Below are 22,816 nucleotides of genomic sequence, written 5' to 3'. Positions count from 1 at the left end.
GGGGAAGGCACCGTGGAGACCACACCCCGCCCAAAGGGGGGGGGGATTTTGAGTGGAAATAGGTCACATGGTCTTGCCCGAGCTTTGTCGGAAGTATGTCATGTGGAGAAGTCCCACGGTAGGTCCTACCCTGTGGGGAAGGAGTTTCTACAAGCATGGTGGCTGGGGCAGAGGGGCCTCTGCCCAAGGAAGACGCAGTTTACCAACAGAGAAATGAATTAGCGGAAGATATATGTCGCATGAGGTTACCTACAGGGAACCACCACATGTGGAGCACCTACCCCAGTTTAGGGCTTAGTTAGCACGTGTACTGAGCTTGGAGGAAATCATCCAGGGAACACAGTTTGTGAACACTACTGGGAGTCAACGGTGCACATCTTCAGCTCAGGGGAGGTGAAAGGTGCTATGCACAAGTGATACACCCGGCCGGCTGTCCCGGACTTACCTGCTTGTGTGTGCCACTACACGGGACGAAACCGGTTCCACCCGGAGATTGTAGGACCTCGCAAGGTGTTGGGTGTTACCAGACACAGCAACGTCAGGGCTGGGTCTGCCTCCTCCTGGGGCAGCGCTTGCAGGTTCACCACCTGGTCCCTAAAAGGGGTTGTGGGAACCTTGGGCACATAGCATGGTCGGGGTCTCAGGATCACGTGAGAGTAGCCTGGACCGAACTCAGGCACATTTCGCTGACAGAGAATGCTTGCAGGTCTCCTGCCCTCTTGATGGAAGTGAGCGCAGTCAGGAGGGCGGTCTTCAAAGAGAGTGCCTTAAGCTCAGCTGACTGCAAGGGCTCAAAAGGGGACCCTGAAGAACTACAGAGAGGTCCCATGAGGGAACGAGGCGTGGTCGGAAGGGATTCAACCTACTGGTGCCTCTCAGGAGGTCCTGCTTCCCTAAGGACTTACCGTCCACTGTGTTGTGGTGTGCTGCTATAGCGGCTACATACACCTTTAAGGTAGAGGGGGACAGCCGCCCTTCCAACCTCTCCTGCAGGAAGGAAAGCACCAATCTGACTGCGCATCTCTGGGGGTTTTCGCGTCGGGAAGAACACCACTTAGCGAAAAGACGCCACTTAAAGGCATACAGGCACCTCGTAGAGGGTGGTAGGCCGCTTAAGTCTTCCACGTCCCACCCAGGGGCCAGACATGGAGATTCCAGAGGTCTGGTCACGGGTGCCAGATAGTGCACCATCCCTGAGAAAGAAGGTCCTTCCTCAGGGGAATTCGCCAAGGGGGGCTGTCGTGAGGAGCATGAGGTCTGACAACCACGTCTGGATGGGTCAGAAGGGTGCTACCAGGATGACCTGCTCCTCGTCCTCCCTGACCATGCACAGGGTCTGTGCAAGTAGGCACACTGTGTGCCAGCGTACCTATACCGAGAGATGCCTCGGTCAGGGCATACCAGATCAGGCAGTGGGAGGATTCTTGGGAGGCGAACAGGTCTACCTTTGTCTGCCCGAATTGACTCCAAATCAGCTGGACCACCTGAGGGTGGAGTCTCCACTCTCCCCTGAGGGTAACCTGCCGTGACAGTGCGTCCACTGCAGTGTTCAGGTCGCCCGGAATGTGAGTGGCTCGCAGCAACTTGAGGTGCTGCTGACTACAGAGGAGGAGACGGCGGGCGAGTTGTGACATACAACGGGAGCGCAGACCACCTTGACAGTTGACATATGCTACCGTTGCCCTATTGTCTGTCCAAACTAACACATATTTGCCCTGGATCAACGGCCAAAACTTCCACAGGGCGAGCAGAATTGCCAGCAACTCGAGGCAGTTGATGTGCCAACGCAGCCACAGGCCCGTCCATGAGCCGGTGGCTGCATGCCCTTTGCATACAGTGCCCCTGCCCATTTTGGAGGCATCTGTCGTAACCACGATGCACCTGGAGACCTGCTCTAGGGGAATGCCTGCCCGTAGAAACGTGAGGTCGGTCCAAGGGCTGAAGAGGTGGTGACAGATTGGCATGATGGCCACGCGATGTGTCCCGCGGCGCCATGTCCATCTCGGGACTCGAGTCTGAAGCCAGTGCTGAAGCGGTCTCATATGAATCAACCTGAGCGGAGTGGCCAGTTGGAGTCCAACTCCAAGCCGAGAAAAGAGATGCTCTGAACCGGGAGGAGCCTGCTCTTTTCCCAGTTGACCCGAAGCCCTAATCGGCTGAGGTACGAGAGCACCAGGTCCCTAGGATTAGCCAATCGTCAAGATAGTTGAGGATTTGAATGCCCACTTCCCATAGCGGGGCAAGGGCTGCCTCTGCGACCTTTGTGAAGACACGAGGAGACAAGGAAAGACTGAAAGGGAGGACCTTGTACTGATACGCCCGACCCTCGAATGCAAACCGCAGGAAGGGTCTGTGTCAAGAATCTAAACGTGGAAGTATGCGTCCTTCAGGTCTACTGCCGTGAACCAATCTTGATGCCGGACGCTTGCTAGAATGCGTCTTTGCATCAGCATCTTGAACGGGAGTCTGTGTAAATGCCGGTTCAGTACTCGTAGGTCCAAGATTTTACAGCCCCTACAATGAAGTAGGGGCTGTAAAACCCATTCTTCATCTCGGCCAGAGGGACAGGCTCTATCACGTCCTTCCGTAGGAGGGTAACGATCTCCGCGCGCAAGGTAGCAGCGTTCTCGCCCTTCACCGAGGTGAAGTGGATGCCACTGAACCTGGACGGATGCCTGGCGAAGTGAATCGCATAGCCAAGTCAGACGGTCCGGACCAACCATCGCGATGGATTGGAAAGTGCAAACCACGCATCCAAGCTCCGGGCGAGGGGGACCAAGGGGAAAATCTCGACGGATGTACTGGCGGGTGGGCCTCGCAGTGGGACGGAGCCTGAGGTGCCACACCGTGTCATGGCCGTGCTGAGTTCAGGTACATCGAAGTACTTACCTGGCTCCTTGTGACCACCCCTGGAACAGCCTGGGACGGGGGAGGAAGAGGCCTGTCCTCATGTCCTGTGGAGACTGTCACATCAGTGTCAGATTTGTGCCACAGCTGGGCGTTCAGGGGCGGGGAGACCGCCGCTGGAGCGCCAAACCTGCCAAAATGGAGTGGTGGACGGTGGTCATGATGACGGCCGTGCACACCAGGTATGTGATCCAGGGAACAAGGAAACCACTCTTGCTGAACTCTTGGGTACCGCAGCCTCTTGGGCATGCGATGCAATTAAATCCAAAGGTAACAAAAGATTCTCCTCCCAGCCCTCCACCGGGGGATGGAGTGGTCTGCTTACCAGCTCCAGAGCAATGGGTTTCATCATCCCTGGGTCACCTGTCTCAAGGGTGCTTCGAAGCCTTTCGCGGGTTCATGGCTGCCATGAGAAGGGCGGCATCTGCTTCCTGCGGTGGGCTCCATGCCCAGGTTGAGCCAAAGGTGGTGCTCCTGGATCACCATGGTGGACATCGCCCGCCCGAGAGACCGCACCATGACCTTCGTCACCCAGAGAGCGAGGTCGGTAGCCAAGCGCAGCTCCTGCATCAATACTGGGGCGGAACTACCCTCGTGCAGTTCCTTTAGTGCCTTGGATTGGTGGACTTGCAGGAGAGCCATGGCGTGCAGGGCGGAGGCGGCTTGTCTAGCGGCACCATAGGCTTTGGCTGTCAGGGATGATGTAAACCTACAGGCCTTGGAGGGGAGCTTTGGGTGCCCGCACCAGGTGGCGGTGCTCTGCAGGCATAGGTGCACCGCGAGCGCCTTATACACTGGGGGGATTACCGAATAGCCCTTGGCCGCCCCACCATCGACGGTAGTGAGGGCAGGGGAGCTGAAAGATCGGGACCGGGCAGTAAAAGGTGACATGTTCAGCTCCTCATGCACTTCCGGGAAGAAAGGAATGGGGGCAGGGCATAGCTGTGAACGACGGCACGAGCCCAGGAGCCAATCATCGAGCCGTGAGGGTTCAGGGGAGAGTGGAGGGTTCCACTGTAGCCCAATGCTTGCGGCTGCCCGGGAAAGCATGTCGTCATCTCCTCGTCAGCCTGTGACTGGGCGACCGCACCCAAAGGGAGGAGCCCAGCTGATGCTTCCGTGTCTGACTGGATGAGCCCGCTCTCCGATGCTGCGCTCGAGAGCTCATCACCTTTGCGGGCTCCGAATACGAGGTCGAACTCGCCGTGAGACGAGCCGGCGGACACATCTGGAAGCCTGATTGGGGCAGACGAGCGTGCTGGGGAATGGGAGGTCCATGGGGGGATACCCGGCGGAGGTGTTCCCATTGGGGTCCCCAAATCGCCCCCCAGTGCTAGCCATGCTGGCCTCATACTCGTGGGTAGAAGGACCGAGGCGGGGAGCCTCTGGGGTGGCTTGCTATCTTATGAAGGTAAGCCGCAACCGCATCGTTGCCATGGACATGTTCTCGCAATGAGTACATGACCCATCCATGAACGCTGTCTCCATGTGAGCAGCGCCCAGACACGAAAGACAGTGAACGTGGCTGTCAGAGGGCGAGAGATAATGAGCGCAACCAGGAATAACACACAAACGGAAAGGCATCTTTAAAAAGACGCAGCTTTAAAAAGACATTCCATGTGTGCCGCTCTTTTAGAGAAATATACTCTTTTATTTCTGCCGAAGCGCCCATGGGCGTTCTCTGCAGTGCACCAGTGCAGAGGGGGGAGAAGCCGCTGAAATGCGCCGTCAGATCCAGCAGAGGTGAATGAACAGTTGTGGGAATTCAACTAAGTGAGCATCAACCGTTCAGCTCCAAAGAGAAAATCTGAATGAGTGGTTGCATACCAGCTCCTTTTATACCCGTATGTCCGGGGGAGTGGTATGCAAATACCACTCTGCAATTTTCATTGGCATTTTATCAAAGACCAGAGGTGTCTCGGGCTCCCAAGAGTGACCCCTTGTGTCACTACATCGAAACAACGTCGAGTGAGTGACAGATAGGGAACTAGAGAATTTACTGTTGATTTGTAAGGACACTTATGCTGCAACAACACCTTCAGACAAGTTGAGTTGTCAGTGTGGACTTAAAGTTTGTTCACAAAAAGAATGCTAAAACTGGTTGTTTACAGTACAAGCAACAGTGGAAACAATTGTGGCTTATGCCTCAACTCAACTCACCATGTACTGAGGCTGCAGAATGATGTGGACAGTGGTTTTGCGGTCCCACAAAACAGTCAGTCCTATGTCAGCATCAATGACAAGGTACATACCAACTTTTCTTTGTTTGTACTTGATCTGTGGACCACTTCCAGTATCAGATGCTGTTACAGTGCCTTCAGAAAGCTTCAGCCTAGTTCTCTGTGTGTGGGATAAAAGTTAGAGAGAAAAAACTAACTTATCTAACCCCAACATATTGCATGATAGATATTATTGTCATGAAACCCCTCTTTCAGCACAGGTCAGTTTTTTCCAAAAATTTGAAAAATGCAAAAACTAATAATACTAAATAAATTAATAAAAACATGTGGAGACCTGTTTGAAAACAGTAATTATTTTGCACTTCCGTTTTGTGACACTGGGGGTGCAAAAATGACACTTAAAAAAAAACATTTATGTGTGTTGTCATTGTACTGCATTATGTGCAACACTTATATTAACATTGCCGTACATTAAAGGAATATTCAGGGGTCAAAACAAGTTCAGCTCAATCGACAGCCTTTGTGGCATAATGTTGATTACCACAAAAATAATTTTAACTTGCCCCTCCTTTTCTTTAAAATAAAGCAAAAATCAAGGTTACAGTGAGGCACTTACAATAAAAGTAAATGGGGACCATTTTTGGAGGGTTTAAAAGGCAGAACTTACATTAACTCTTCTTTTAAAACTTGTGATTTATTTAATCTGTAAAGTTGTATAAATCGTTGTTTTTACTGGGTTTATTGTTTTATGTTGTCATGGCAACAAAGTTGTAAAATTGGATATAAATTTACACAGAAAAGGTTAGTAAGCTATTTTATCACAGTAAAATCATGTTAACACTCTGCCTTACCCCCAAAAGTATCCCAACAGCCTTTGAACATGTGGTTCCTGTTGTTCCACAAGGCACATTCTCAGTGAACACGTGAAAATTGCCTGTTTTATTTCCACACTTGTCCTGAAAAACAAGAGAGCGTTGCTTTAGAAACAGCAACAGCAATAAAAGCATACACTATTTCATCCTCCTGAATAAAGTGGTTTATTTTAATTTAAATGTCTCTAACCAAATGCTGTTGTGTTATGTTGAATGGGTCCTCTTAAAGTACATACCTGAATGGCTAAATAACTGCAGTCTCCCCTGAAGCTGAATCTTCGCTGATCAAAAGTTTGATAATGTCCACTACCATATAAAGTGCAGATGCCTGGACACTTATTCTCTGTACATGACCATGTTCCCTTTTGGCAAGTGCTGTTAACATGGAGTAATATAGCAAGTAGACTTAACTCTAGTGTGTGATTTTAACACCAGTGTTATTATTAATAAGGTTAGTTAAAACAAACACTAAATGAAAGCATTTTCTTTAAATGAAATAAAAATGAACAGTTAAAAAAAAACTGAAATTGAACTAAAATACATTTTCCATGACTCTAAAATCAATTGTAGTCATGAATTCTAGTTTGTTTTAGTTTTTAATACACAGTGTATTTTAAAATTGTAAAACTTTACAACCTGCCTTTATTGAACATGAAAATGCCACATAGAAAACAGCAGTGATAACATTAGACTGGAGAAATGTAATGTTGTTAAACATATTTACATGGAAATGTATAACAAAATATGCACTAAATATACTGGAAAAACTAAAACTAACAAACATAAAAATAAATTTAAAGAATAAAAAATAGAAATAAAAACTATACAAAATTTTAAACTATAATAACCCACAGTATAATAGATCATAAAAAGCAAATTACTTCTTTACTTCTCAGCGGTTATATGGTAATGTAACTTTAACGTAAGATATTATTAGCAATGAATTTGATTGGTACACACCATTTATTGCAATCCATGGTTATTTCACTCCCTACTGCATAAAACTGTCCATTGTGTGGACACGGGCATTCATGCGATTTAACACAGTGACCTTTGCCATCATCCAGTAGACCAGTAGGACACTGGCACCCAGATTCACAGTCCAGCGAGAACTGGAAGAGGGTGAGAAAGAGCATTATTAACAAATACAAGCAAAATGCTCTTACACTTACAAAAAATTAAAAAATATCACCAGCAGGACAAAGGAATAGAGAAACTACGGACGTACACAATCAACTTCCTGTTGCAGACAAGTGCCTGCACACTCCAGTCCATGTTCATCTGGGCCTGCTGTACTGCAGTTGAAGAAAACCTTTGGATGGGAACATCCTGCAAAAGATATCATCACAGATGCTGCTCTCAAAACATGTTTCCATTCACTAGAAATAGAATAGTTGAATAACCACAGGAATCGAAACTCACTTTTGATGTATGACTGTGTGTAATGTTGTAGAACAAAACAGTAATGTCCCTTCAAGAGAACTTATTTTACCCTTGAATAAAAAACATAAATATTCCAGAAAAAAAAACCCCAATGGCTCAAAAATGCTAATTTTCATCAGAATTTTATGACAATAAACTGTTGAAGCAGTGGCCTTGTAGTCAGTGTGAGTGCTCCTACATATTGAGCCGTCATGCTAACGTGAGACCTCGGTTTGAGTCAGGTTATGTTCCCATTCTTGTCCCACCTCTCTGACCCCTTCATTTCCTGTCTATCTTTGAATGCATCAATCGATAAAAAGTGGCAAAATTACCAGATTTTCTTTTAAAGGACTATAAACAGAATAGCTCTGTTGATCACGAAGTATCAAAAAGCCTTGGTTAGTTTTATTGTGTAAACATCACCTCTGACAAAATAACTCCATTCTGTGTAAGCTTGTTTATGGATATCTTGTAAGATCTGTGTCCAGCATTGGTCATGGTAGCCCATGCATAGCAACACTAACCTCATTCAATGGTAAATAAATAATGCCCAAATAAGCCTAAAATAATTTTTCATACCCAGATGATGAGCTTTCGATGACCGACAGTTCAACTTTCCATTTATGCAAACACTGGAGAGAGAAACAAGATCAGATTCTTAGGTTTTAAATTCCTAGTTTGTTAAATGCACAGAACTTAACCATGCCTGCCAACATCGGATTGTGAAAAATAGTAATTTTTTTAATTATTTTATTATTATTTTTCTTTCACCTGTACTTCATGTCTTTATGACTTTATGTATTCATACATTGTTGGATCTGTGTAATTTTTACATCTCATTGAACATTTATATTGAACCTTCTGTTTAAAAAAATAAATAAATAAAAAAATCCACAGTTTTAGCACAATGTGTGGACTTTTCAGACGGTTCTTACCCATCGTATAAAAAATGTTCAGCTTATATCAATGTTAAATTAACGGAATTAAATTCTGGAACAATTTCGCCGAGACGCCATCTGACCAGCTTATGGGACAAACCGCGTCCCTTACTGATTCAAAATTGGACGCATCATTTCATATTTAAATAAGAGATGATCCCATAGCCTATTTTACTGGATGGGTGGCAACCCTACCTGGAGGTCTAATACATTGTCATGAGTAAAGTGTGGATGTGGAAAATCATGAGTTTATCGGGAGAAATTGTAAATCGGGTGTACAGCAGGAGGAGGGGTGGAAAAACGGGAGAAACCCGGTAAAATTGGGAGTGTTGGCAGGTATGCTTAACTTTTCAAGACCCAATGAAAATCAAAATTTGAGTTTTGAAACCATCTATATGCTAGTGTACTTCTAAAAAGTTGCCAAAATATACTTTTAAAATATATTCTCAACCAAATTTAAAGTCTCTCCTGGGAAAATGGACCACAAATATTAATATTGTAGCACTACACCGATATTATTTCAATCAAACAAATATTAATATTTGTTTGATTCTCTAGAAATTCTCTAGAATGAGAATTTCCCTCCCTCTAATAGCCTACCATCTGCAATCAACTAGCAAGTAAAAAATCATCATTCATGGCTGTGATGTAACTAAAGCCTACTGGTTCTACAGTATAAAAATACAAATAAGCCCTTCGACATGTCCAGCCCAAACTTCCTGTTTCAATAGGAAATACACTCACTGAGCACTTTATTAGGAACACTATACTATTACTGTGTAGGGCCTCCCTTTGCTCTCAAAACAGCCTCAATTCTTCATGGCATAGATTCTACAAGATGTTGGATACGTTCCTTGGAGATTCTGGTCAATGTTAACATTATTGCATCACGCAATTTCTGCAGATTTGCCAGCTGCACATTCAAGCTGTGAATTTTCCATTCTGCCACATCCTAAAAGTGTTCTATTGGATTCCGATCCGTTGATTGGGAAGGCCACAAAAGGACAGTGAACTCACTGTCATGTTCATGAAACCAGTTTGAGATGACTCTTGCTTTGTGACATGGTGCATTATCATGCTGGAAGTAGCCATTAGAAGATGGGTAAATTGTGGCCATGATTGGATGCGCATGGTCGGCAACAATTCACGCAGGCTGTGGCATTTAAGCGATGATTGATTGGTATTAACAGGCTAAAAGTGTGCCAAGAAAACATTCCCAACACCATTACACCACCACCAGCCTGGACTGTTGACACAAGGAAGGTTGGGTCCATGGATTCATACAGCCTCAGCTTTCTGTTCTTGGCTGACAGAAGTGGTACTTGACATGGTCTTCTGCTGTTGTAGCCCACCCGCCTCAAGGTTTGACGTGTTGTGCATTCTGAGATGCTATTCTGCTCACTACAATTGTACAGAGTGGTTATCTGAGTTACCGTAGCCTTTCTATCAGCTCGAACCAGCCTGGCTATTCTCCGCTTACCTCTACAATCATTAAGGCATTACTGTCCACAGACCTGCCGTTCACTGGATGTTTTTTGCTTTTGGCACCATTCTGAGTCAACTCTTCAGACTGTTGTGCATGAAAATCCCCAGAGATCAGCAGTTACAGAAATACTCAAATCAGCCCATCTGGCACCAACAATCATGCCACGGTCGAAATCGCTGAGGTCACATTTTTTCCACAATCTGATGGTGGATGTGAGCATTAACTGAAGCTTCTGACCCATATCTGCATAATTTTATGCATTGCACTGCTGCCACACGATTGGATGATTAAATATTGCATGAATAATTAGGTGTGCAGATCTTCCTAATAAAGTGCTCATAGAGTGTATGTCAACACAGGAAACAAAACTGCACTAGTCAAGCCATTTCATGAGGTCTTTAAATTCTTATAACTACTGAAAAACACTAACATTATTATCCACTTACCAGTGTTCATCCTTATGGCTAATAGACCTGCCGGGATGGATTTTCTGCCCATTGTGAAAACAAGGACATTTTTTCATAGGTACACACTGTCCTTCCTCATCCTGGTAGAGTCCATCTGGACATGCACATCCATCCACAGGTACAAAGTCAACGTTGCAGCCTTTACGCTCAGAGCTGAGAGAAAGACAGGTACGCTGGCAGCTCTGCAGCTGATAGTAGTAGTTCTGTGTTGCTGGGCAGTTCTCTGAGTACTTCTCTATGGGTATCAGATAGAAAGAGATGTTTTATAGGAATAGTTAACAAAAATATGCTAAATTAACGTTTTAAAATTTTGTATATCTTCAGGAAATTTCGTAAGACTTCGAATACAGCGCACAAGTCGTATGGACTAGTTTTATGGTACTTTTCTGCTGTTGTTTTTTATTTTTGTTTTTTGCCATTTTGGGACTTGGATACCCTTTAAAAGTGCATGTAGCAAAACAACATTTACCCAAGCATAAATCTGATATGAATCCACACCCCACTTAGATGGACCCTACTGCTAAAATTTGAGGCAAATTATTGGTTAAAATTAATAATATTCCAGGACCAGCAAAAGATGTTAGATCTAAGAACATTTCCTACTTGTGTAAATCATGTAAGCAGCATACATAGAGCACCTAAGTCTTCTAGCTTAGATGATGTGCCTTGCGAAATAATGTAATTTAAAGTATCAATGATATTTCTACCAAAACAAACATTTGCAGCCATCTTACCGCACACTGCTTGCCGCCAGCCTTGGAGAAATATTGCTTTAGCCGCACAGTCCCGGGCGTATGAGGAAAATACGGCACACATACAGTCTTCACTCTTCTCACAGCTACAGCTAGAGTATTTGCATCTCTGAAAGCACAGACATGCTGTAAACCTTTTCAAGTTATGTCCATTGTCTGTGTAGGGGTAAACTGCATTGGATTTGGGATATCTGAAGTTTTAATTGATTGCCTTTTTCTTTATTTGGAAAGGCTGCTTACAATTTAAGAAAATGCTACATTTGATTTAGTTTCAGACCATACTTTGTAGTAGCTTTCCGGACTGACAGTGGCATGACATTTGGCAAAGGGGCTCTTCTTGTCCTTCATCTTGGAACACCAATGCTCAGCAAAGTTCTCTAAAGACATCATAAAATATGGTGTTACAAGCAAAAGCATCAGATAATAAACTCAAAAGTGAATTGATCAAATGAAAATAAAATAGACTGAAACTTAATGTTGCATCAAGTAATTTAGTGTTTGTGTGTTGTGGCTGATACGACAGCAGTCTTGGACTTTATACAGACCCCTTTTTGTATTTAATAATAATAAAAAATAATTTGTGCACCATTATACCTTTTGTATACAGTATGTATAAACCAATACAAAAATTAGATACTGTAAAGGGTCTGCTTTCTTTGTTCAGCCATTTTTTCCTTTGAGAATTAAATCTTTCTCACCGCTGTCAATGCTGTAGGAACAGGGATCGTCCATTCTCTCAGTACGGTCAGGGCAGTTAGATTGGGCCTTCCAGGCATTTGCAAAGGAAACCGCTATACCCTCCACCAGACCCTGAGGGGTCTTCAGGTCATCAGACAGCACTTTGTTAAAATTTCCACAAAGACCTGCAAAAGTACATGAACTAGGCCATCATGATCCTCTTGAAAAAGCATCTTAACCTTGTGCGACCACGCATCCACATGCGTGGATTTTGTATATTGGCTTTACTATATGAAATACATTATTTAAATGAATTTAAACTGACTAAATACTGCTCACAAGACTCTAGACTGTCATTTAAGGGTTAAACTTCTGGTGCACCAAGTCACATGACACAACAGCATGACGCTGATTTCTGTGAAGTGCTTCTACAGGCACAGAGCCAACAAAAGTGCCTCTGGTAAGAAATCCCCCACCCCCATTTTTATTTTTTTTTCTCCCCAATTTGGAATGCTCAATTCCCAATGCACACTAAGCCCTCGTGGTGGCGTAGTGACTCGCCTCAATCCGGGTGGCGGAGGATGAATCTCAGTTGCCTCTGTTCTGAGACCGTCAACCCACGCATCTTATCATGTGGCTCGTTAAGCGCATTGCCGCGGAGACATAGCACGTGTGAAGGCTTCATGCAATCCATCGTGGCATCCATGAACAACTCACCAAGCGCCTAACCAAGAGCGAACCACATTATAGCGACCATGAGGAGGTTACCCCATTTGACTCTACCCTCCCTAGCAACCAGGCCAATTTGGTTGCTTAGGAGACCTGGCTGGAGTCACTGAGCACGCCCTGGGATTCGAACTCACGAACTCCAGGGGTGGTAGTCAGCGTCTTTGCCACTGAGCTACCCAGGCCCCATGGTAAGAAACCCCTCTAAGTTTTTTAATTGAAACCTGTTTGGGTGTAAAGAGTAGCATCTCTTGTTTCATTTGATATGCCGCCTTTTTCAAAATTCATTAATTTTTCACGCATCAGCGTGCCGATAAACATGATGTCCACATATGTGGATTTTGGGACAGTATTCCCTTTAAAGTTGAAAAAACAGATTCGTTATTTTGAATGCATTTCAACATTAACACATCTGTGGATCATTTTGCATAATATATTTGATCACTGTACAATATGGTTCTATTCATTAACATTAGTAAATGCATTTCTGTATTCACTATTGATTTTCACATTGAGAATCAAAGGGTTCATCCAAATGCTGATAAATGTTGCTTTCAGAGGCTTTATATGGAGTTAGGATGAAAATAATGTGCATTTCACGCTGTTCTGAGACCAGTGCAGACAGACACCACACTGGAGGTTAAGTCCATTCACTAAATAGGGAGCAAGGGATCATCCTATAGCTCTCTATGCAGCTAAATGCATTCAATACAAACCTCCAATCAAAAGTTCAGTTTCAGGCTGCAGATGATGTTTGAACTACTCAAAATGCTTGGCAGACTTGGGACAATGGTAATCTGTACATAGATTCAGTATATTTTATTTTATCATGGTTGGCAGTGATTAGATGATGCTAGCCATTTTTTGAATCAGAATTAATTATGCTGATTTCTGAAGTAATGCCTGTAATGTCTCAAAAGCATTAATTACCAACACTCACTGAAAAATAATAAACAATTTGATATTTATATAGCTTGGTATTATTTATAATTTCACAACTTAGTCCCTCTGTCCACATATGTGGACATGAATTTTAAGGAAAACTTTTTGCTCTAGAATTTTTTTGTTTGTTTGTTTGTTTTTGCTTATTTATTAGCTGCTACTAGTTACAAATCAAAAAGGGAAATGGAAAATGCACACAGCAGTATTGCTCGGGTCTCAGGAGGTTAAACTGTTCTGTTTTGATGGTTTTAGAGGGGTTTGGGCACTAAAGCAAACCACCTTAGGCTGGATTAGGCTGTATTTTACAGTAGGGGATGGATTCATTGAATCCTGCTACGTAACCCAAATGCTTTATTTTATATATTGTTTCTTGATTGGTTAGGACAGAGTTCTCACCACAAGTCTTGCCCTGGAAGCTTTGATCCATAGTGATGTACACTTGCATAATGGGCACCAGCTGTACCTGCACCTGCAGCCCCAATGTGGTCTGGAGCATGATGTGAAATGATGAGGGCATGAACACCTTGAAGTCAGCTAGGAGACAAAAAATCAAAGCATTTTGCAAAACCCTTCACAACAAATGTCAAGGTCTTCACAAACAATCATTTATTAAATTTTAGGACATTGGCTTTTAAGCATGAGTAAAGAAAATCTCTTTTCTCTCTCTTCTACCTGTGCTGTAAGGAAGTTGCATTTCAGCATTGTGTTGTACCGTGCCATCATGTTTGATGAGCAGAGGCTGACGAAGAAAGTTACAGAAGCATTATATGTGGGTCGAGAAGTTTGTTGAACATTTTAGCACGAAATCTTTTCACAAGCACACTGTTTGATATATATATATATATATATATATATATATATATATATATATATATATATATATATATATATATATATATATATATATATAAGTACTGTGCAAAAGTTTTAGGCACTTGTGAAAAATGTTGCATAGTGAGGATGTCTTCAAAAATAATGACATAAATAGTTTTCATTTATCACTTAATGTCATACAAAGTCCAGTAAACATAAAAACTAAATCAATATTTGGTGTGGCCACCTTTGCCTTTAAAACAGCACCAATTCTCCTAGGTACACCTGGACACAGTTTTTCTTGGTTGTTGGCAGATAGGATGTTCCAAGTTTCTTGGAGAATTCGCCACAGTTCTTCTATCTATTTAGGCTGTCTCAATTGCTTCTGTCTCTTTATGTAATCTCAGACTGACACGATGTTCAGTGGGAGGCTCTGTGGGGGCAATGCCATCTCTTGCAGAGCACCCTGTTCTTCTATTCTAATCTTTTCTATTTGCAAACACACTTTAGTATTGACACAGTAAAGCTGAAGATATAATAGACCATCTTAAGACAAATGGTTTGTGAAACATCTTAAGTGCCTAAAACTTTTGCACAGTACTGTATATAATTAGCTGATTATCGTGTTGCTGTTGTGGATGTATTGGCATATACATACATTTTTCTTATCGTTGTCAAGCATCACCACTATAGATTTCAAGCAGGTGTCAGTTTCATGAGTAAAACAAGGAACAATCTGACCTAATATGATAAACTTTGAGTCTTCACAGTCCTGGAAAAATAGTGGAATATGTTTAGGTGCAGCTGGCGATCTCCATAATGAGCAATGTAAAACAACAGCATGAATACAAACAAAAAAAATCTTAAGTTCAAATGCAGATGCTTTAGAAGTTACAGAGTTTAATTAGTAATTAACATTTGCCTACTTTGGAGAGAACATAGTTGCAGTCTCCATGGAAAGTGTATTCTTTCCCGTCGTAGGTGGTGAAGTGAGATCCTTCCTCTACAGCACACAGGCCAGGGCTGGGTAGAATCGTACAATTCCAGTCTCCCTCCTCACATACGCTGATTTACATACAAATACAAACAGACACAGTAAACAAACACCTTCAGGACTACAGGCACAATGTAATAAAATACTGTACTTTTCTGCTACTCTATGTAATATGAATGATGTCTGTTGGTTGATCTTAACTTGTAAGAACCCCCATTTAGCCTCATTTATGTCTTTGAGACACAATTAAAATCTAATTTATATTTCTTTCTTCTATGTGTTGAATGCATCAGAAATCTCAATAGTCTGAATTCAAAGAATGTGGTGGGGTAGCCTACTATAAAAAAAATAAATAAAAAAAAAAGGTAGACAGATGTTGGAATCGACATAAATTAAACTATTCTAAAAGATATTATGAAAATATGAGTGAAAAGAGTGAAATGTATTGTGTTACCATTCCATGTCATCCTTAAGGAGGACGTCTCCTGATTTGTAGTTTTTGTCATGTTTGCACAGGCACTGTTCTGCTGGGATGCAGCCCTTGTTTGAGATGTCATCGAACACAGTTCCTACAACAGATAATATTCATCCAAATACACACACATACATACACAGTGCATTAATCCACATATTACTTTGTGTAGTTCTTTATTTAAAATCAAATACATACATTAATAAATGCTGTATATGTGGGACTAGGATTCAATAATGGTATGAATTTGGTACTGACCTTGTGGGCAGAAGCAGCCGTCGATGTTGTGTTCCTCACACAGTGTGTTAGATACTTTGCTTGAGCATGTGTCCATACAGGGGGAGCCACTTTCAGAATGTACCATACTGAAAGGGCATTTCACAGCTGTAAAGAAATAAGTCACACAGACTCTTTACAATTTGGAACAGAATTGTTAACAAGCTGATTAAAATAATGAATTCAGTTGAGCAACTTTTATCATTTAAATTATTCACTAATAATCATTTACATTATTGCAGTTATTTAGAGTTTTCTATTAGGGCTCAATAATATGATTTTGATTTTATTTTAATAAATAAATAAATAATGTGCTATTTTAGCAATATATTGTTACATCAGAAGAATACATTTCAATTTTTCATTTTACTTTTTCTTAAATAAAAAAGATATTCATAATCAAATAATAATGTTACATTACAAATATATATTAACTATACTGTAACAATCTAAACTATACATTTTTACACTTCTTCAGAAACTTGTACTGACATTAATGGCACAAATTAAATTTCCTTATTATGTGGTGAAAAAATATTTGAAAAACATTTTGGTAAAACTTTATAATAAGTACATGGTTATAAAGTATTTGTAAAGCATTAGTTTACAGTTTATTGATCATTTGTAAATCAGTGTTCATGCATTATTAATACATTAATAAGCTACATATAAATAGTATGTTATTTGTTTATATTCACTGTAGAAAATGATTTATAATTGTTTAATAAGTTAATATATACTATAGGCTGTTTGATAATGTTTTTTTATCCTTAGTAAACAACTTGTTAATCATACCTAACTTATATATTTTAGTTAATGCAAACCAGTGGTAAAGAAGTATTACTGAGAACATTAAGAAAGCATAAATTCATAGTTTATAAAGATATCAAATATGGATATTTTGATGGTCCCCCTACAGATACTCAATTGACTATAAGTGACTTATCAACTGACTTGCTGCAGCTAGTAAACAGTGTTTCAACAAATATTCAGTAGACTTTAAATAGACTGTATAACAGCAAAATAAGAGCTAAGCAACTGACTTGCTATAGCTAGTAAACAGTGTTTCAACAAACATTCAGTAGACTTTAAGTGTCACCCAAATATGTAATAAATTAGATACATATTCCTGCTTAACGTGTTTAATAATATTTTAGGAACACTTAATATTAAATCAATAAACGCTTAATAAAGGTTGTAATAAAACACTGACTAATTGCTAGCTAAGCATTCTCCATGACCTAATTTAAAGTGAGAGCTATATATGCCTAATTAAACATTTATTAACATGGTTTAACGGTAAGTATAGCCAGCTGGCCCAGGGCCTGTGTGAGAGTTTCGACCATTCGGGCTAGTACTACGTTGTCACCATGTGTTGTACATGTGTCCTAGTATGATTATTAAATCATAACAGCCTGTGATTTCATTAAAGAAGATCCAGTTATCTTGTGCTTCACACTTCAAAGTTATGTGTGAAGCTTATGACCCGCTAAAACACTACATTATGACTAGGCGCGCTCTGTTAGATTACAGAAAGCAAAATGCTCATTTAATGTGAAGCGCACAGCACATTCCAGACTATTTATTTAATTAAATTGCAGCCTGTTACGTTGTAATAATCACACATTATCCAGAAAGATAAACGGACACAGTGATCCATCAAAATAAAAGCTTGGTTTAAATGGCGTGTGAAATTGAAGAATTTATGACTGAAATATATTACTACTGCATAGTAAAAATGCAATATTTATTTTAATATTATTATTATTATTATTATTATTAAAATTAGGAAAAAATCCTATATTTTCCTTGCAAACGTAAACATTTGCATTTTCTTTGAAGTAATAAAAGTTTTTATGTATTGAATATCGAATTTAGCTAATTGAAACTTGTTCCCAAAGTGATGATTTAGCTAAAAATTGTTGTCTTCATGAAGGGGGCCCTTCTTGGTCTGAATTGTGAAAGCTGAATTCTTAGCTGCCAGCATTCAAATCTTAGGACATTTTTGTCATACTGCAGACATTTGTACATTAAATACTGTGCTTGAATCTTTTTACCTCAAGGATTGGTACTTGAGATACAAATCCGCCCCTGCAATATCTGGAAATTATTCAATAAATGCCCTATTCAGTAACCACAAATAACTGTGATTGTTCCATCTGGTGGCGTGACAACGTCACTTGTTCTCTTCAGCATCAGTCTGCATGACAATACTAAGGAAATTAGTAAGTTGTTTACTAAGGATAAAAAAACATTATCAAACTGCCCATAAATGAACTTACAATAATACAATAATAAATAATTTGCTACAGTGAATATAAATTAATAACAAACTATTTGTACATAGCTTATAATAATGTAGGAAAAATTATTTATAAATTATCAATTGACTATTAACTAATGATTTACAAATACTTTATAACCGTGAACTTTTTATAAGGTGTTTATTAGAAGAAAGAAAATTAATATAAGTTTGTAACAACATGAGGTGAGTAAATAATGACAGAAATTTCATTTTTGTATAAACTATTCCTTTAACAACAACAAATAAACGTGATTAGCTATTAAGCAATTTAGGGGAAGAAAAAAGCAAGATAAAAGCATCTACTGTGACTTCTACATCTACAGCTTGCATTTCTTACCGCAGAATTTTTCTGTTCTCCAAGTGGGCGGAGTCCCTCCCGCATGAGAGCACTGGCGTGAGTATTCAGAAAAAGTCGCACAGAGTGACTTATTGTCTCCAGTTTCACGAAAGCACAAATCATTCATACAGGCCTTGACATACAGCTCAGGACTCAAAACCTTATTACAAGAAGACCAGTCTTCATTCTTCAAATGTTCTGCACAAGATTCCCGCTGTCGTGACACAGATATGGTGTATCTTTAACCTCAGAAGTCCACATTAAGTAATAACATTGGAATTCTGAGATGCTGATTAATGGGAGTGATTTTCAATTTGATTTTAATGTAAAAAATGTCACAATTCACTTTTAAATCCATAAGGATAGTTTCTGTGACTTACATGTTTTTTGCATTGGTCCAGCACATTTTTCTCATCATTTTTTTCAAAAGGGTTTTCACAAACATGCTTTGGATTGGGAACTCTGTGCATATTCCCAAATTCAATATGACCAACTTTTCTTTCTGTATTAAATAAGATATAGATGATTATTTCTCTGATCAAGATACTTGATGGAGATTTTATTGGAGATCCAGGAAAACAAGGAACAATCGCTTATATTGTCTGTAACTGAGGAATTATTCTAAATAAAATGGTATAGATAGAAATCTGTGAAATGGCTGTGAAAGCAACTCACCTGATTGAATAAACTCATTATAAACTGGAATACTATTGAAATCACCACACAGTCCACAAGTACGATTTGAATATTTGGCATCTAGCTCCACCTAAAATAAACATCACAATGTTGTTGTTGTTTTATTTTTTTAAATCTTCAAAAAAACTTTTATCATTTGGCTTGATATGAAATTTGCATACTGAATCAATATTATTGTGAATGTGAACAGGTACAGAATTAATACCATATTCATATACAATGGTACTTACACATTGTACTTAAAAAAAAAAAAAAAAAAGTAAAAAAAAACATGGTAATACCATGGAATTTTTGTTAGCATACAATGGTGAATATCACTGCAAACCTAAATTCAACAGGGGTTAGGAATGCGCAGTGTTTTATAATAATAATACAAATGCAGAATTTCAGAGTGTTACACAGAATAGCCTTATATAGCAATATACACTTGACAAGTTTAAGTGGCTTGCACAATATGCTAAATCATTCACTCTTTATCTACAACCTTTGTAAGTTAGTGATGCAAGTTTTTTCATAATTTTGAAATGGTTGGCACACATTCCTCTGTCATAAGCTACCTCCTTCAAACGAATCATACTGCAGAGTATTTATGGTATATGGTATTTATGGAATATATACGTACACTGTATAAATTATATACAATGTATAATGTATATAATAAAACGACATTTTATTCCACTGAATTACTTCATTAGAATTTGTTTATAGAGCTCCTCTACCCCTGTGTAGGGCCTACCACGGGGACTTCCCCACATGAGACACTGCCGACAAGACTCGGTGAGACCATGTGACATATTTCCACATCATTTCCTCCCCCTCGGGAAGGGTGCGGTCTCCTTGGTGTCTTCCCCTTGGGAGTGACACCCCCCCCCGATGCGGATGCTATGTGGCCCCCAGCTGAATGATTTTTCCTTTTGGGGAGAAGAAAGAGAAGAGGCCATGGCTGGGGCAGCCGGTCCCCATTTTTTGGGCAGTCGACTTGTCCCCGAGGTGCAGGGGACCATACGATGCTCGCAAGAGCATTGGGGGAGGTTACATGATGGCCGGGTGCGCTGGCTACGAGGCACACAATGGTCTGCCCATCCTGGTTACTTTCGTAACCTCCGTTCCCTGATGGAGGGAATGAGACGTTATGTCCCTCCTGCCACAACACTGAACTACCCGCTGAAATGGTTGGGACCTTGTCTCGGCTCCTCAGCACAAAACCTGAATGAGTGGTTGCAAGCCAGCTCCTTTTATACCCGTATGTCCAGGAGAGTGGCATGCAAATTCCACTCCCCAATTCCTATTGGCCTTTTCTCAAAGATCAGAGGTGTTTGGGGCTCCCAAGGCTGAACCGTAGTGTCACTACATCGACACAATGTCTCGTTCCCTCCATCAGGGAATGGAGGTTACGAAAGTAACCAGGACATTTTTACAAGTTCTCAAATTCAAACCTACAAGCTCTGGAGTTTTGCAACACTTTTGCCTTCTAACAGACCACCAACAGACACGTTACTGGTCTGTATCAATGCTGTAAAACGGAGCATGTTGTGAAAACAGTCTGTGAAAAAGTTTAACCAAAACCAGAGTTGACGATGTTTAATGCAATGTGTATGTAGTTATGGCATTTTACACTCAACTAAAACGATGGTGACACCGCGATCCATAACCCACTGCAGCCAGATAAGGTAATTTTCCTTCAGAATGCACACTCACGAGACAACACGCAGTAATACACTAGGATGAATCCAGCTATTTATTCAGTAAAAGGATCTCGGTGCTACGCCACTAGACAGCTCAGTCACTGGCGGGTGAAATCTGAATATTTACTAGCCAGTGGCTAATAACACATATTTTAGTTGCATAGCATGTAATTTAAATGCATTTACGAGTGATTTACTCACAATATAGAGGGCTGTAGTGCTAAGGAAAATGTATGGTCTAGTGTAGGTAAGTCATGAAGAAAATGTGGGTTTCTGCTTTTTAATCCATGTCTGTTAGCTTTGAGGCAATTTGATGTTGTACTCCTAAAAGTTGACAAGATTACATTTCAGTCTTTCTCTTCTGGGAAAATGTACCAAAAATATCGATGACTCATTTTGCACTCTACACATTTGTGTCCAATAAAATGCTCTCTAGAATGGGAATGTCTCTCCCACAAATACCACCTTCAACTGACTAGCAATAACAAGTAGCAAATCAAAGTTCATGGCTGTGAATTAACTAAAGCCTATTGGCTATTAAAAAAGGATGAGTCCTTCGATATACCACGCCCCTACTTCCTGTTTATCAGGAAAATATTAAGAGTCATTTCATGGGTCTTCAAGGTTTTACAGACATCCTATAATGAGCCAAACAAGAAAGCGCAACAGTGTCCGCCCACATTTCTGGCACCTTGGTTTCCGAAAGTATTTTTCCCATTCATTTCTTTCATAGGGATTTCATAAAGTATCTAGATTCTAAGCCATGAACCAAACCAACCAGCTCCAAGGGAATCACAACATTACAAAAACATTGATTTGAAACAAAAAAGTATTTGCAAATCAGACAAAAAGAGCTCACAGTCGGTCTGTCTTTAAAGGTTTATAAGATATTTTTAATTATCAAATCCTCTATGAATATATGAATGGTATTTTCACTTGAACCGGAAATAGACTGGATTGGGCTCTATAACCTCACCATGATTGCATCCTCTCTGTTCCATATGACACTGATGCCCTGTTTGGAATAGAGTTTGGTGTAAATTGCATTCTCTTCCACAAGGATCCCAGATACATGGATGGGTAATGTTACACTGAATGAGAAAATAAAAACAAAATTAAATTAAAGATTGAACAACAATTTGCAGAACATTTTCTTTTGTTACATCCCAGCAGATTTTTTTAAGTACCAAAAAAGGTGGTTCACTGCTGCCTTGAGGTCAAGTTATTCAAGCAATCAAATTAATTAGACTACAATTATCAAAATCTTCACCAGAATCTTACATTTGTTCGTTGATCATGACCTGGTTTGCAGTCATTTCGACAGAAATGTCATTGATGGTAACCACCACTCTGCTGATATTTGGGTCGCTGGTCTGTTCTTTTCTCTTCACGTGAACTGAGAACTGGTGAATTTGGCAGTCAGACACCAGGTTATACTCGCACATGCCTTGGAACTGGTAAGAGTCCCCATCAAACGTGCTGAAGTGAAAGTTGCCCCACATGCTGCAGATGTTGCTTACATGGTTACTAGCTAGTAGGAAAACAGAAAATACAAAGCTAAAAAAAATAAAATAATACTTTGCAAATGTACACCAATATAAGTATGAAGTATGCTATTTACAGCTTTGCTTAAGGTTTTAGGTTGTCCTAACACATATAGTGGTCTCAGAACATATTTGGACTATGGTTGATGATTTAACGCATTAATTTTATGCAATTAATTATTAAAAAAATGTATGCAAATAATCATGCCCCTTGACCTAAATGTACATTTTGTAATATAAGTATGCATTTTCATACCATTGAAGCAATTCAAGCTTGAAGCAAATGTGTTTTTACGAGCGTTTCAGTAGGGGGCAGTTAAGTGC

General features: G+C 40.6%; 1 protein-coding gene across 1 annotated transcript in view; it reads right to left on the bottom strand.

The window, feature by feature from the left end:
* LOC127435678 (mucin-2-like) overlaps positions 1–22,816 on the bottom strand; it is a 57,272-nt gene that overhangs the window by 31,347 nt on the left and 3,109 nt on the right. Inside the window, exons 2-22 of the mRNA XM_051689315.1 lie at positions 22,230–22,479; positions 21,925–22,039; positions 19,243–19,333; positions 18,948–19,069; positions 18,568–18,781; positions 15,908–16,033; positions 15,632–15,746; positions 15,110–15,248; positions 14,842–14,955; positions 14,043–14,109; positions 13,767–13,904; positions 11,723–11,887; positions 11,307–11,401; positions 11,007–11,133; positions 10,252–10,507; positions 7,961–8,013; positions 7,188–7,288; positions 6,920–7,071; positions 6,196–6,334; positions 5,939–6,043; positions 5,068–5,247 (exon numbers count right to left, since the gene is read on the bottom strand). Of these exons, the coding sequence (XP_051545275.1) occupies positions 5,068–5,247; positions 5,939–6,043; positions 6,196–6,334; positions 6,920–7,071; positions 7,188–7,288; positions 7,961–8,013; positions 10,252–10,507; positions 11,007–11,133; positions 11,307–11,401; positions 11,723–11,887; positions 13,767–13,904; positions 14,043–14,109; positions 14,842–14,955; positions 15,110–15,248; positions 15,632–15,746; positions 15,908–16,033; positions 18,568–18,781; positions 18,948–19,069; positions 19,243–19,333; positions 21,925–22,039; positions 22,230–22,479 (2,864 nt within the window). The remainder of the gene's footprint in view (positions 1–5,067; positions 5,248–5,938; positions 6,044–6,195; positions 6,335–6,919; positions 7,072–7,187; positions 7,289–7,960; positions 8,014–10,251; positions 10,508–11,006; positions 11,134–11,306; positions 11,402–11,722; positions 11,888–13,766; positions 13,905–14,042; positions 14,110–14,841; positions 14,956–15,109; positions 15,249–15,631; positions 15,747–15,907; positions 16,034–18,567; positions 18,782–18,947; positions 19,070–19,242; positions 19,334–21,924; positions 22,040–22,229; positions 22,480–22,816) is intronic.

The sequence above is a fragment of the Myxocyprinus asiaticus genome, chromosome 46 (genome assembly GCF_019703515.2).
Source record: "Myxocyprinus asiaticus isolate MX2 ecotype Aquarium Trade chromosome 46, UBuf_Myxa_2, whole genome shotgun sequence".
Taxonomy (NCBI): Eukaryota; Metazoa; Chordata; class Actinopteri; order Cypriniformes; family Catostomidae; genus Myxocyprinus; species Myxocyprinus asiaticus.
The sequence above is the reverse complement of the archived record's forward strand: the minus strand, read 5'-3'. Positions and strand labels throughout refer to the sequence as shown.